The 15,881-nt window shown below is 43.1% G+C and overlaps 2 protein-coding genes across 4 annotated transcripts in view; one reads left to right on the plus strand and one right to left on the minus strand.

Annotated features, from left to right (window-relative positions):
- The window catches only part of LOC126095190 (cathepsin O-like), an 84,687-nt gene extending 74,313 nt beyond the window's left edge, over positions 1-10,374 (minus strand). Inside the window, exon 1 of the mRNA XM_049909923.1 lies at positions 10,132-10,374. Within this exon, the coding sequence (XP_049765880.1) occupies positions 10,132-10,323 (192 nt within the window). The 5' untranslated portion in view covers positions 10,324-10,374. The remainder of the gene's footprint in view (positions 1-10,131) is intronic.
- Positions 10,375-10,392: 18 nt separating this feature from the next.
- Positions 10,393-15,331, plus strand: LOC126095191 (uncharacterized). Of its 3 annotated transcripts, none has more exons than XR_007521923.1 (2): positions 10,393-10,469; positions 14,891-15,331. XR_007521923.1 is itself a non-coding variant. In XM_049909925.1 (2 exons), the coding sequence occupies exons 1-2, from the start codon at positions 11,078-11,080 to the stop codon at positions 15,250-15,252; spliced, it is 402 nt and encodes a 133-aa protein (XP_049765882.1). In that variant the 5' UTR covers positions 10,979-11,077; the 3' UTR covers positions 15,253-15,331. The 3 variants fall into 3 exon arrangements, 1 of the variants encoding a protein (XP_049765882.1); XR_007521924.1 differs by lacking the exon at positions 10,393-10,469 and adding an exon at positions 10,668-10,774; XM_049909925.1 differs by lacking the exon at positions 10,393-10,469 and adding an exon at positions 10,979-11,117.
- Positions 15,332-15,881: the final 550 nt, after the last annotated feature.

The following is a 15,881-nucleotide window of genomic DNA, read 5'->3' on the forward strand; positions in this document are numbered from 1 at the left end:
TCAAGCGGCTAGGGCACTTTGGAATCCCCACTCACTGAACGGAGTATTGTACAATTCAGGGTGGCATGTGTGTAATGAAAAGCTCCAACATTCCAACTGCTCTTTCAGGGAGCATAAAACCAGTGGCTAATTTGCAGAAGCAGAACTCTGAGCAGCCCCTGGCAGTTTTCAGCTTTGCCACTGGTAGGAACCTGGGAAAGGAGTGACCCAAGGGATGCCTTCCTGGCGAGAGGAGCTGAAGACAACTTATGCTTCTCTGGCTGAGAAGTGGGGACTGACCGTCCCAGATGGTTGGAGGGGGAGGCTGTTGCTCCTGAAGTAGATTGTGCAGGCACAACACAGAGGGAAGTGCCCCACATCAGCAAGGGGGCAGCCTCAGTGCAGGTCAATCAGTCCAGGGTCCTGTATTCCATTATTTTCTTTCTTCCTGGAGAATCCTGCAGTCTGGCAAGCAAGGCAAATGGTGCTTTCTGCAGTTGACACAGGTGGGAGACAGGGCACAGGTAGTATTGGGATGTGAAGGACATCCACAATCCTAACAGGTGATGCTGGAAGTACCGCAGGAAGATATATGGTCGAACTTTCAGGAAAGCACCGCATCGGTGAAGGGATATATGGCTTTGCATCACAGCAGTAGACCATCACCTTCACCTTCTCGGGTAATGTGTCAACCTCTAAGGCCAAGATGAAGGCACCGGTGGCAAACTGATTATTCCTCAGACCTCGGCGGACGCGCTGGACAAAATGGACACCTTGTCACTCTAAGTTGGCGCGCAGCTCGTCATCGGACTGTAAAAGAAGGTCCCTGTGGAATATAATGCCCTGAACCATATTTAAGCTTTTATGGGGTGTGATAGCAACAGAAACATCCCTCATCTTACAAGTGAGTAATGCCCGTGACTGGGCAGAGGATGCTGTTTTATCAAGAATGACCCAGATCGCATTTTTGACAAGCCCCCCCATTTACCTAAACTTGTACTACAAATGGTCTATGAAGAACTGAGGCTTCGTGGACACAAAAGATTCCCCATCAGCTCTTGTACAGACTAGATACCGGGGCAAATACGTCTCGCTGTCATTCATAGCCTTTCGTTCCTCCCATGGTGTAGCCAAGGAGGGGAACGATTTGGGGTCATACATGTTTGCTTTAAAGTGAACCCTTGAACGCTTAGAGACTGTTAGTGGTTGGGCACCAGCAAGAGAAGATGTGCCATGCTTCATTGCATGTCATCCACCCTGATGCCACTTACTCCAACCAAGGACCCTCCCCACGGGCACCACCCAGCCACAGCAAAGGCCACCTGGCAGAATGGCCATTGCCGGGAGTCCCGATACCCCAGGGAGATAGGCATCTACTCGGCATACGTGGGGAGTTAATGGCGCAGGCATCAGTAGAGCGATCCCTGTGTTGTCAGGGAGCTACAACCAACAGGGTACATGGCCCCACCACAACGGACTGGCTACCGTGCTGGATATTAGGTGGCAAGTGGTCCATGGTCGTCATCAATGCAAAAAGCGACACTGCAGAGTGCATGGTGGAAATCGCACCCAGGAATATATCCTCACCAAAGAGATGGAGATTGAGCAGGACTGCAATGCGATGACGAATAAGCCGGCTAAAGGTCTCAATGCACGATGGACAAAATGCAACAAGTAAGGCGCTCTTCCCCAATTGGCTCGCTCTTCGGAATAATTTTGAAATATGGTGGTCAAACCCACGAGGGGACCATCACATAAGGGCTGAAACATTTGAGACTCCTTTTAGTCGCCTCTTACGACAGGCAGGAATACCGCGGGCCAATTCTTACCCCTGAACATGCAGGGGGTAGTAGGAAAGGTTCAGGGAGTTAATCAATCAGTGCGGCCAATACGTTCATGAGTACTGAACTATCTGGAGGAAGATATACATCCAGAGCACACTAACCTCCCGTCAACCAGGACTCAAATTTTAAATCCCATTGTTACACTGGTGTTGGTGTCAGCAAGGATGATGGGTTAATCTCCAGCCAGAACTTGCTGAACCAAAAGGGGCACAACACAACTTCACAGAGTGGTGGTTCTTCTGAGCAGAGGAGGAAACTTAATGTTAGTGGGCAACATTTTGTGCGCAGTCTTCTGAACAGCACTTGACTTCCTTTGGTGTGGTTGGCATGAACTCTGCCACACCAGTGTAGTTGATTTGAGCAGTTTGTGGTTTGTGACTTCCAGTCATTCAGATTCCCACTGATGCATGATCCATCTGCCAAACGAGATGACAGCTTGCGTGGGAATGGCACATCCACACACAGCACCATCCCTACATGCTTCTTTGGCTGCTTTGTTGGCCTTGGCATTTCCCTGTATCCTGATATGTTCAGTAGCAAACACAAGGCCACATTCTTGCCTCAGTGTTGGATCCACTGTAAGGTATTGTGGACAGTCTGAATCAGTCTGTCTACTGGATACATGCAGTGGACCACATTTAGCTTACTGAGTGGATCAGAAGAGATGATAAACTTTGCAGAGTGATGTCTCGGTGTACTTGGATAATCCTATCAGGGAAAACAGATGAACAACTGAGTGCATTCATCTGCTGGGAACAACGATAAAGCCATAGAATGTACTAAAAATTGAAGAAAACAGATTTGTAAGAATGTAACCTGGAGTACAAGTTTTCTTGTACTGCATCAAGCTTAAAATCACTTTGGGCCACTGAAGACATCAAGGCAACAATTGGTCCCACCCCTGCCCCTGTATACGGAAGTCTGATAAACCAGATCCGCGAGACAGTCAGTAACACATATCCCAAACAGCGTGGTCATATGGAGGCTGATTCCTGAACAGCCTCTCAAAGTTGAGGTTGTTACCCACACTAAATGATAGTAACTGAGGCAATGCTACGATTCTCAGGGTCTGTCGGGCCAGAAGGAGATGTCGCCAAATCAAGAGTAGTATTTCACCAGTCGACTCCTTCACAGAGACTCTGAACTGGACTGGTCCAATAGGCTCCAGTCGATATCTGAATGTCCTCAGGGTTGACAGTATCTTACATCTTGAAATAGGAAGTATGAGCTAATCCATTAATGACACTGCTGTAATCTAATTGTGATCTGACAAATCCATACATAAAATAATAAGAGAGGGTGAGTGCATGTGTGCGTGCACACCCTCGTGTGTTTTGATGTTTTCCATATCTCCTCCTTAACTGCTGGACCGATTTCAACCACACTTGGTACACATATCCCTTATTGTCAGGCAACAATCTTCATGGGGTTAAACCACCTACCTATTACAGATCAGGAAATATAACATCATAAACAATAACATGCATGAAAAAATGCTGCATCATGCTTAAGTTTTAAATTTATTACTTACTGGCAGTCCCTAACAGACAGTCTTTCCTTCTCATCCCGTATGGTAAGTATCTCCTGACCTGCATTTTCGGGTGACTTTCCCAAAATCTACCCCTATTCCTAAGCCTCTCCAGTCCCTTTCCTTCACGCTTCTTCCTTCCCCTTCAACCCTTCTACCAGAAGAAGGAGCCACTGGCTCTGAAAGCTTGCCAATCACAACAGTCTGTTATGTGTGTGTGTTCTGCTGCCGCTTGGTGAGTAGATTTTTTATCTATCCAATTAAATAAATTTATCAATAATGGATTGTTTTCATTGTTATAGAGCTTATTGTCTGTCACTTCCAGCCACTCATCTTTCCACTGACGCAAGACTCTGGGTTTCAATAGTGAGGCTATAGCATGCAGGAGGATGACATACTGAAATAGCTGAGGATCATGACATGCCTCCTTGGCTGCTAGACCTGCCCCCTCAATCCCTGCAATACCTAGGTGCCCTGGTACCCAGCAGAAAGACACCTTCTTTCCCAGTCATTCTAGTTGGAGGTGGGCATCTTGTATACTCTAGAATACTTTATCTGCTGGGTGCAAAAGTCGTAGAGAGTGAACACCACTCAGAGAATTGGATCAGACAAGAAATTCAGCACTGGATGAATGTCCCATCTGCTCCAGTGCCTGCAAGATATGATTAATTCTGCATAGAAGACAGTAAATGTTTGAGGCAGTCAGACCTTGAGGATGCAATCCCAGAAAACAACAGAGCAACCAATGGAGTCCCCAGGTTTAGACCCATTCTTAAAGACAGCTACATAGTTGTGGTGCTCATATAAAATACCAGAAAATTTATGCATTAAAAACAGAAGCAAGAGCGGAATCTCTCCTTTACTGCACTAAATCTAAAGTGACTCTGGTTCTCTGTAGTAACCAAGGTGGCAGACAGTTAAAAGCCTGGATTAGGGTTTGGACTTGCTCCACTGCAAGTGACTCCAGCAATGCCGCACTAGGATCCCAAATGGCTTTGTTTGTGGACAAAGGGAGAAAATACATTCCAGAGGGGGACGAGAAACAGTATGGTATGTGAGTGAATTCAGAGCTGCGAGGGAACTTACAAGCCTATGCACGATGAGGAGTTGCGGTCAAATTGTAAGTGGAGACTAACCAGCCTCAGCACAGAGACTGGGTATGAGGCTGGTCCTATAAGCACCCATGGCCGCCAGCCAAACCCCTCATGGTGGACAATGTCAATTATCTTCCAATAAGAAGGCCTCGCCAATCCAAACACCATGCACCGGTAGTGTAGCCATGAATGTACAAAAGCCTATAAAACTGGAGCGGATGCACCCTGTCAGCTCCCCAACACCTGTGGCAAAGGCACTTCATAAAGTTCAGTGCCTCCAGGGTTCTAGCCTTCAGGCCTCTCAGGTGTGGCAATCACGACAATTTGGAGTAAAAAATGAGGCCCAGAAACTTCATCAAGTCACTAAACGTAGACTGGTGTTCCTCATATGCGAAGCAGGTAAATTAAAAGTATGACGAGAATGAATAAAATGAAAACACACACACACACACACACACACACACACACACACACACACACACACACACACACACACACACACACACACACACACACTCTTATCTGCAGAAAACTGAAAACCCGTCTTTGCAGCCCTATCTAAACTCCACACTATAAGTTGCAACTGGCGGCTCACTGTAGCAACACTGGAGGAGGAACAGAAAACAGCAAAATCGTCCACACATAAGGAGTACTGTACAGGACTCCCTACCGTAAACATAATACTGTTTATGGCAATGGGAAAGAGGGTAACACTCACAACACTGCCCTGAGTCTGGTACCGCGCACCACACAATTACGCACGTCCTCTACATGCGGCACTGTCTGCCAGCCATGTAGCAGCCGCGCCACCTAAGCGACCAGCCAGGCAGCGGCCGCTAGACTTGAACTCAGTGTTCATTTGAATGTTACCTTGTTCACATGTCCTGCTTGTCAACTTGCTCAGTGACTTATATGTGTTGTGTCGTTTTGAAATATATGTGTTCAACTTGATGTTATAATAGTACTCATTACAATGTATAAGTGCAGAAAGAAGTCTTGGGTACCAAGAAGTCTTACAGCAGCCGTACATTATAATTTTTAGTACTGAAACTCAGCATAGTGTTGTAAATTGCCATAAAAACTAAAAAAGACTAAAAACAAAAACCACATACACATGGGGAGAGGTGGGAGAGAGGGAGAAGGGGAAGACAGGGGAGACGGGGGAGAGGGGTGGAGAGAGGGGGGAGAGAGGGGGGAGAGAGGGGGGAGAGAGGGGGGAGAGAGGGGGGAGAGAGGGGGGAGAGAGGGGGGAGAGAGGGGAGAGGGGGGGAGAGGGGGTGATGTGGAGAGGGGGAGGGGGAGGGAGGGGAGGGTGAGAGGGGGAGGGTGAGGGAGAGGGGGAGGGAGAGGGGGAGGGAGGGGGAGAGGGGAGAGGGGAGGGGGAGAGGGTGAGGGGGAGATGGGGAGGGGGAGATGGGGAGGGAGAGAGGGGGAGGGAGAGAGGGGGAGGGAGAGAGGGGGAGGGAGAGAGGGGGAGGGAGAGAGGGGGAGGGAGAGAGGGGGAGGGAGAGAGGGGGAGGGAGAGAGGGGGAGGGAGAGAGGGGGAGGGAGAGGGAGAGAGGGAGAGGGAGAGAGGGGGAGGGAGAGGGAGAGAGGGGGAGGGAGAGAGAGAGGGGGGGCAGAATTCTTAGCCTGTTCTCCTTTTCAGGTTCGTAAGTTTTAAATGCATCCAGCCATCTGGGGGCCTACAGATTCTGCCAGCAGCTGCCTAGCTTCATCTCTGGCAGCAGCATCCAGCTGGAGCCAACTGATAATGACCAGATGAATGTTGGCATCACTTGTATCCCAATGATGAGCCAATTTATATTGACATGGCATATCACTTGTCCAACCACCCCCTCACCAAAGTTTTTGGTGTGGTTTTCCTTGGTGCCACAGGAAACCGCCAAGGGGAACAATGTATACAGCCACCATATCAGCAGTTGGCAAGCAATGAAGCATGAAGTCAATGACAAGTTTCATCACCTTGAACCTCCCCTCCCCCTCCCCCCACGAGGAGGATTCTGTGTACACAGTCTCTCACTATACACTGCAAAACCCACAGTGAGTGCCACCATCCAGACACTCTCCATGCCTGACACCATTCAGCTATGATGCTATATAGACAGTGTTCATATACTGGAGTCTACTTACGCTTCCCCCAAGCAACCTTCCAACCGTGCACCCCACTAACCTACAGTAACGTCAGTTGCCACAGACGGCACTGACACCAGGAACTGCTTCCTGCTCTTCTGAACAAGATTGATGATGCAAGATTATTCTGGAAGTCACAGATAAATGGAGATGTACTGCCAGAAATTGTCAGTTCCGGATCATACAGCTGCAGCAACCATTCCAGCCAACAGTTATAGCCCACCAAAGCGTATCAGTTGTCCCTGTTACAGCTAGCCATTATAAATGAGTGATCATCGGACTGTAAATGCTCAGTGTCACATGATGATATTCTTCAGAGCCATAAATTAAAACTATTAAATACAGCAGTCCAGGCTAAATTTCTAAGGTTATATAGTTCTCTTTCAATGTGTTAGGTTAGATTAACATATAGGACTGACTACGGAATAAGGCATCATTCATTACCCAAAGCAGAGCATTTCCATTTTTGGTAGATTGTTGTAATAAATGTTTATTACTTGTTTCATTTTGTGTTGCCCATATTACCTGTTTGTTATATGTATATATCGCCCTGTAATCATGTCCGCTGCTATTGTGCAAGCCAGCTACCTTTCACATCAACTAGTTTCCGTACTAAGGTGTTCATTTCTTGCTGCCATTTATCGAGGACATCAAGCTTGCGTTGGTGAAACACCATTTTTCCCATTCATCAGGCACAGAAGAAGGTCACTGCAGCCTTAACTCAAACACCAGTTTTATTCACAAAGTGCCAGTTATTTTAGGTTGAAACATAATGTGGCTCTAAACCTAGAAATGCTTAACATTAAAGTTAAGTTTCACAGTTTTCAAGATTGGTTTTTCATACAGCTTTGATGTCACTTTAGACTTTTTTTAACATTACCTTCTGCTACTAACACATATTTAGTTCAAGACTTAAAATTCTCACTGCATTTTCCTCTGCATCCAAGAGCTTTCCCCCATTTTTATTTATTTTTTTCTTTTTTGTGCTATCTGTTTGGTAGCACTTTAATATTTGCAGACTCCTAGACCTGTATAGAGACTGAGACATGATAGGTGTTTTTCTGCCAACTTCATTAAGTGGCAGCTGTGTATAAAATATGATTGCAGATTGGACTGCTGAGGACAGGAGTAAATGAAACTGCATCACTAATGGTTGCATTGCCTTAGATGCATCAACTGTGTGGGTATGAAATTCATTTTGTAAAATTTAAACATTTATTCCAGGCTGAAGGTTTATTTAGCAGTTTACAGATAAGATAGATGTATGTGCGCTGACATCAAAAGCTGGTTCAACTTTTTTTTTTTTTTTGGTAGTTTTAGTTCACAAAAAATTCCAGTTAATACATATGAACTTCCATAGATAATTTCCATTGTAAATCAGAAACAGAAATGTCACATAGAACCAACTATATAAAGAACCCAGCCACATTACATATGAATGTAGAGCGACTCACCCACAGCATTAGCATTAATTATGCAAGTGATTCATAGAATACGAAATTAACTAACATGACCTAAAATGTAATTGGACTTGACCCACAAGCAGTAAATAGCTAATCCTCTTCACAGATAAATCACAACTTTCTCTAGAATGGATCCTATTTCGATGGTGATATGAAGAGGATGAAGATCATTTCATTATCTTAGCAGCATTATTGAATTGTATCAAAATGGATATCACTTTGAGCATTACACAGTGCTATAGGAGAATGAGGTTATACAACACAACAAGTGCAAATATTTCTAAAGTTCATTAATTCTGTTGAAGAAGGTAGATACATGCTCTACTAACCAATTGTACTTAAGACTCAGGGCAGGGAGTGTCACCAAGAGGTTTTGCATAAGAAATACATGGTTTTCCACTGTTCAGGACAGAGAAATGACATTTAATGACATTATATTAAGTGTAAATAAATGAGAACAACAAATAAAATGAGGAAAGACATCTATTTGCTACCAGCTGACTTCACCTTTTCCTAGCTATATCTCTGTTAAGAAAGGTGGTGTATTATTTTACTGAAGGAGCTGTGCTACATAGTTATATTATGAGCATGGAAACACATAGAAATCCAAGAAAGACAACCTCTGTGTCACAGCTGATTGACATGGTGCTTACTCATGTAACAGCACTCACTTACAATTTGCTTTTGAATTATTTCTCTTTTGCCAATGTTAAGTGTTGACTCTGCTAACTATCAATAAACACTGGCAAGTGGTTTCTTTTAGGCCCTACTTACTTTTATTTCTACATCATTCTCCATGTTTAGTTGTACAGTGTTAGTGGCTTCCATCATGTTCAATTTTACATCAACATCTCACATATGATTTTAAAAATCTATATGAAAATGGTGCACCTATTACTTCACGAGTATAAAACTCTAGTTAATTCATTAAAATAGCTTTGATGTTCTGTCATACTCTACTGCCACATTTCTCTTCAGTCTTTCATTTTTACTGTAGGAAACTTAAGATGTTTTCCACTCTAGTGCCATAACACCACCAGTCAGCTGTCAAGAGCTACTGTACTGTTGTGATTGAAGTTTTCTCACTGACACGCCAGCACAACAAACTTATGCTACAGTGGTAAAATTTACCTTTATCCTATAGGTCCTACCTAGTTACACTGCTCTTGTTTTGAAACTGGCACAGATGATTACAAAGTATCAGACATCAGGTGCACTATTAAGTTGCTTTCCTCAGAAGCAGGTAGTAGGCAAATCTATGTTGAACCTATGCTGAATACTTGTGGAAAACTGACACACTGGGACCCCTACCCTTACTAAAATGATTGTGGTGAAATTATATGACAGCAAACAATGTTCAACTAAGTAAAATACCAAAAAAGGATTTTTTCTCTCAAAAATTGCAAGAAATAACAACAACTGGTGCTGGAAATACATAGAAGATTTTAAGCATATCTCTTTAACTTGTGTTTTATGATGATGACAATGCTGTACAACAGCAATTACTTCGTGGAGTTTCGAATGTACAAATTCACTATCGTACATTCAATGTGAAAAAATACATCATTTTACAAAATTTGTCCGTTCATTAATACAACAAATTCTCCACAAATTATTTTCCTGCAATAACAGAGTTCGTATTAATTGTTGGGTATAGTATTAAGTATTGTCAACGGGAAGCTGTCGATTAATGTATCAATACCAACACTATGCTACCATGCACATACTAAAACGAATACGATTTTGTAGTGTGTATATTACGTAATACTCTTGTTAGTGTAGTTAACTTTTTTCAGGCAGCCAGTGACAAAACCAACAACATATAGCACAAAAATGGTAGCTAAGTGTCGTTTCAAAGGTCACTTACAACATGAAAAAGAAAAAAAATAAATATTTCGCGTAGACATATTAGTACTATGCATGTTACATAATGCGACAACAAACTGTTAATATTACAAGGTACCGAAAAGAGTAAACTTGAGTAGGAATTAAAGTTCTTCGAGATATTATATAAAGAGACGAGATGTAAATGTTTCACTACTTCACTACTAATTGTAGCAAATGCAAAACAAAAATTGATCAAAACCTACCTGGAACTGACGCAGTCTCAGCGCGTACTCCGTTTCATTATTCTCATAGGACTTATTAAAGCGCTTTACGTAATCCTTAAATAGCGCCTGAGTAGCAGTGTCTATCGGCTTATCTACTCTAATTGGAATGCCTACAAAACATAAACACACCACAGCAACTGTCATAAAAACTGTTTTCCATTCTACAGCCATAACACCACCAGTCACCTGTCAAAACCTAACAGAGAACTGAAGTTCGCTCATTGACACACGCGCGCGCACTGAGCAGCTGATAGTTGCTGGCAATCGATCATCGCGTTGCACCTACTCGAAGTGCTACAGATGAGAGTAGATTAAATGTAGGTAGTTTTCGTTCCACACTGAGCTGCTTTTGTTAATATGTGGGCTTTTGTAACTATACATCATCAAACAGAAAAATCATTTTACAATACTTATTTACGTTGCTCAAAGGCTACTTCGGTGCTACCACTCAAGTGGCGGCCACGTAGCATCACTTTTGTTGCATGTGGAATCCCGACTGAGGCAAACGTGCAACAAAAGACATAGCAAGTGGTGCCGTGTGCATCTGTTGAAATTAAGTGACACTTATTTTTATGACTGACAATATATGATTGAGCCAGGAATCCAATAAGAAGAAGAGAAGGTATAAATGTTGGGTTTGGAAGTGAATTTTATGCAGGAATATCACAGTAGCGTCAAAGAAACTTCTAATGGAAGTAGTACTCGTAAATGAAGACCCATTCGTGAATTGCTTTAAAAAAATAAAAACTCACTTCGAGTGCTTCTAGAGCTGTGACTCGAGATCTATTAAAAAATTCGATATTCATAATAGAGACAGACGTCTGGCTCGAGTGAAACTAGACATTTCGTTATTTGACATCTAGCGATTGTCTTTTCGACATTTACACTACATTCTCAAAAGTTCTCCTTCTTTAGTGATGTGTGGATGAATGACATTTATGATGCCCTAAAGACTCATTTAAAAGGTGATATTTTTTCTTTGCTCTGAAATCTTTTAAATAAGATGAAATATCACACCCACGAGAATCATCTCTTTTTTTCAGTCTATGGAACGAAAACTGAATATAGTCTAATCTTCAAAACTGCACAGTTTTTGTTACTGACTACTTATTCGAGTCCTTTGGTAGTGCACATCTACATATATACATACACACTCCGCAAGCCACCGTATGGTGCATGGCAGAGGGTACCCTGTACCACTACTTGTCATTTCCCCTCCTGTTGTACTCGCAAATAGAGCGAAGGAAAAATGGCTGTCTGTATGCCTCCATATGAGCCCTAATTTCACTTATCTTTGTGTTCTTTACACGATGTATGTTGGCGGCAGTAGAAACGTTCAGCATTTAGCTTCAAATGCCCTTGCTCTAATTTTTCTCAATAGCGTTTCTCGAAAAGAATGTCAGCTTCCCTCCGGGTATTCCCATTTGAGTTTCTGAAGCATCTACGTAACATGTACATGTTGTTCAAACCTACCAGTAACAAATCTAGTAGCCTGCCCCTGAACTGCATCGATGTCTTCCTTCAATCTGACCTGGTACGGATCTCAAACACTCTAGCAGTACATAAGAATAGGTCGCACCAGTGTCCTGTATGCGGTAACCTTTACAGGTGAACCACTTTTCCCTAAAATCTCCGAATAAACCGAAGTTGATCCTATGCCTTCACACCACAGCTTTCATATGCTCATTCCCCCTCATATTGCATTGAACGTTACGCGCAGATATTTAAACGACTTCACTATGTCAAGCAGAACACTAGTAATACTGTATTTATCCAAACATTACAGGTTTGTTCTTCCTACTCATCCACATTAACTTACATTTTTCCACATTTAAGGCTATCTGCCATTCATCACACCAACTGGAAATTTTGCCTAAGTTGTCTTCCATCTTCCTACAGTCACTCAACTTTGACACTTTACCATACACCATAGCATCATCAGCAAACAACTGCAGATTCCTGTCCACCCTGTCTGCCAAATCATTTATTTATATAGAGAACAACAGCGATCCTATCACACTTCCCTGGGGCACTTCTGACAATATCCTTGTCTCTGATGAACACTTGTCGTCGAGGACAGCTTAGTGGGTTGTATTGTTTAAGAAGTCTTCGAGCCACTCACTCATCTGTGAACATATTCCGTTTGCTCATACCTTTGTTAACAGACTGCAAGGGGGCATCATGTCAAATACTTTCCGGAAATTTAGAATTATGGAATCTGCCTATTGCCCTTCATCCATAGTCTCAGTATATCGTGAGGAAAAGGGCAAGATGAGTTTTTCATGAGCGATACTTTCTAAAACCATGCTGGTGCGTGGAATAAGACAGGTAAGAGATTCACGATAAATGCAGGCTAGGTAAGGGGCCAATGCTGTAGAGTACTCCTTGTAAAATCGAACAGGGATTCCATTTTGACCTGTTGATGTATTTGTTTTCAAATCTTTAAGTTGCTTCTCTACGCCAGGTATTCTTATCTCTATGTCGTCATTCGGGAATCTGTCCGATGGTCAAATGACAGTATGTTTGTACGGTTCTCCTGTGTGAACAATTTCTTTAACATGAAATTTAAAACTTCAGCTTTTGCTTTGCTATCTTCAATTGACACACCAGACTGGCCAACAAGGGACTGAATGGAAGCCTTAGACCTGCTTAGCAATTTTAAATATGACCAAAATTTTCTCAGGTTCTCTGCCAGATCCTTTACTAAGCTGTGATGGTGGTAGTTGTTGTATGCTTCGAGCATAGATCTTTCCACAGATGCCGAATCGCTAATAATATTTGCGTGTCATAATGTGTGTGTCCCATTTTGAACCTAGAGTGCAACAGCTTCTGCTTTCTCAGCATCCGCTGAATTTCATTATTAAACTATGGTGGGTCTTTTCATTCTTTTGCCATGTATGTAAAATAAACACACGGCAAAATTAGGGACACAAAAAACAAAATATTATGCTGGAGCTTCAAAATTAAGTCGAACGACACTAATTGGTGGTGAGGGAAAAAAAGTGGCGGCACAAAGTTTAAGCAATTGTAAGTTTTGTGACATGGACAAAAGTGGTGTCACACAAGTGGCGCCACAGGAATCCTGGTGTCGCAAGTAGCACCACTTTTTTGCATGTGGAAACCCCGTTTTGCTGCACTGAGGATAAGTCACATTGCATGTATACTCTGATTACTTGATATTGTTGATAACACATACACAACAGTTGGTTCTGCTAAGAAAATCGTCAGAGGAGTAGGAGTCAACATAAATATAGGGCTCCTCTTACAATGAACTTTATCAGTAATTAAACCTTTTTATGGCTGCCAGAAGGTTGCTGAAAATGCCTGTCCCTGAATCATGGGTATATCTCTGGATCCATGTAAATGATTTTAAATCTTTCTGAAGATTATTCTTATTTCGATTACTGAATCCATGAACTGAGATTTTGATTTAACAAAAGATATATTATTAATGCTAATTTTACTAAAGAATAAATACACTGGGAAGCAGTAGTTAGTATCCTCAATTCCTTAAATTGGTCTCTTCTCCTACATAAAATGGCGTAAGAGAGGATCTTCCTGTTGCTTAGATACCAACTCTGCTCAGTGAATGGAGTCTAAACAGGTACAGCTTTGAGATAGGCAATCTGTGACAAGGATTTTTTTTTCTGCTATATGATGCACACCAGTCATGAACTGTGCAGTGTACTCAGCCTGTCTGCACTGTCATGGTGAGTTGAGGTCTGTGTGTTACTGAAAGATAGCTGTTAGCCATCATCATCATCAGTTATCTGCTATATTAGCAGGTCCTTTGCCTCTCCATTTTCTGCGATCCATTGCTTCCGTCTTAAGGCTGCTGTATGTTGTACCGTCCATCATGTCATCCAGTATCTGGAATCTCTTCCTTCCTCGATTCCTTTTCCCTTCTACATAACCTTCTAAAACTGTTTTTATCAGTCCGTCATTCTTTCTTAATATATGCCCAATCCAATTTCTTTTTCTTCTCTTTATTACATCTAGTAACTGTCTTTTCTCTCCCACTCTTCTCAGTACCTCTTCATTTTTTACTCTGTCCATTTAACTTATTCTTTCCATCTTCCGCCATGTCCAGACCTCAAAAGCCTCCAGCCTTTCTCTGTCTTTTTTCCTCATAGTCCATGTTTCAGCGCCATATAGAAGAACACTCCATACAAGACATTTTATGAGTCTCTTTCTCAGTTCTCTGTCCAGACTGCTGCAGAAGATTCTCCTTTTCTTATAAAACGCCTCTTTTGCCATTGCTATCCTTGTTTTAATTTCTGTGGTGCACTTCCAGTCGGTGTCTATCCTGCTTCCAAGATACTTAAAAATTTGCGCCTGTTCTAGTGTTTCTCCATTCAGCACAATTTTTATTTCCTTATGTCCTCCTATTGCCAATACTTTTGTTTTATTTGTGTTAATTTTCATTCCATATTTTTTTCCGTTAGTTGCAATGGTGTCCACCAAATCCTGTAATTCTTTTTCCCCTGTGGCTAGAAGGACCATGTCATCAGCAAATCTCAAGCACCCTACTCTTCTTCCTCCAATTTCTACTCCTTTGTCATCTAATGAGCATTGGTCGATCATATTTTCCAAGTACAGGTTGAAAAGAGTAGGTGATAAACAGCATCCTTGTCTTACTCCTTTCCCTGGTCTGATCCAGTTTGTACTTTCTCCTCTCACTTTAACTGAAACTTTTTGATTAAGGTATAATGAGTTTATAAGTCTTCTGGTTTTCCAGTCCACTGGCCGTTGTCGCGGCTGCCGCCGTGTTCCTCCGTGGTGCCGGAACTGATAGACGCTGAGGCTGCTGTCACGCCACTGCCCCCATCGCCCATGGAGGTCGTTGCTCCACGTCCTAATCCGAGCATACCCAGTGGTGATGTGCGCCCTGGGCAGGTTTTCCACGGGGCGTTTTCCTCGCCCCCTCATGAGCAATTCGGGGCCGCGGGTGGACAGCATGCCCCGGCAGTTCCACTGACCGCCCCCTCAGCTGCGCCGCCCCTGGGTCCCTCCACCCACCGTCGGAAGCCATACTCAACAACGGTGCCTCGTTTCAGGGGGGAGGGATGTGGTATCAATAACAATGATGCCACGGCGTAGGTACAACTTCATAAGTTGACACTACGAGACACCAACGACAGTGCCCTCTAGCCGGCGCTGTGGAGCTCTACAAGCGTCACTCCGGATTCAGCCCATTTGATTCCGAGGAGACAACCTAGCAACATTGTTTCTGATTCACAGTGGGCGAACCACTACTTGTACACAAAGTTAAGTAAAGGTGATTTTAGTTCACACTGCAGTGCTGAGAGTTCTACCTCACCTGCTCCTCCTAGCTTCCTACCTTTCAGCCAACCTTTCAGTTTTCAGGAGCAGACACACACGCCGCCTTCCAGGCAGAATACAAAATTGTCATCATGTGGGTATAATGTTGGTTAGCATGTGCACTTTTCCTGTTGGTTCTGATGGGGTGGTGAGTGCTGGAAAATCCTAAAGCAGGTTATGAAAAAATACTTCATCTGACAGTGATGTGATAGTGTCTGTAGTACATAAATCATTTTGACTCACTGAGTTCTTCTCGTGTGATACAAGTGTGCACTCTACCACTCTACACTGTTGCAGGTGTGAAATCATAGATGACACTGCAGAGGAACTGAACATGTCTATGCAGGAAGCCACAGGCACATCGCATTGCACTTGACCCAATGTGGAAGATGCAGCAGGCAGTATAT

This window comes from Schistocerca cancellata, chromosome 8 (genome assembly GCF_023864275.1).
Source record: "Schistocerca cancellata isolate TAMUIC-IGC-003103 chromosome 8, iqSchCanc2.1, whole genome shotgun sequence".
NCBI classification, from domain to species: domain Eukaryota; kingdom Metazoa; phylum Arthropoda; class Insecta; order Orthoptera; family Acrididae; genus Schistocerca; species Schistocerca cancellata.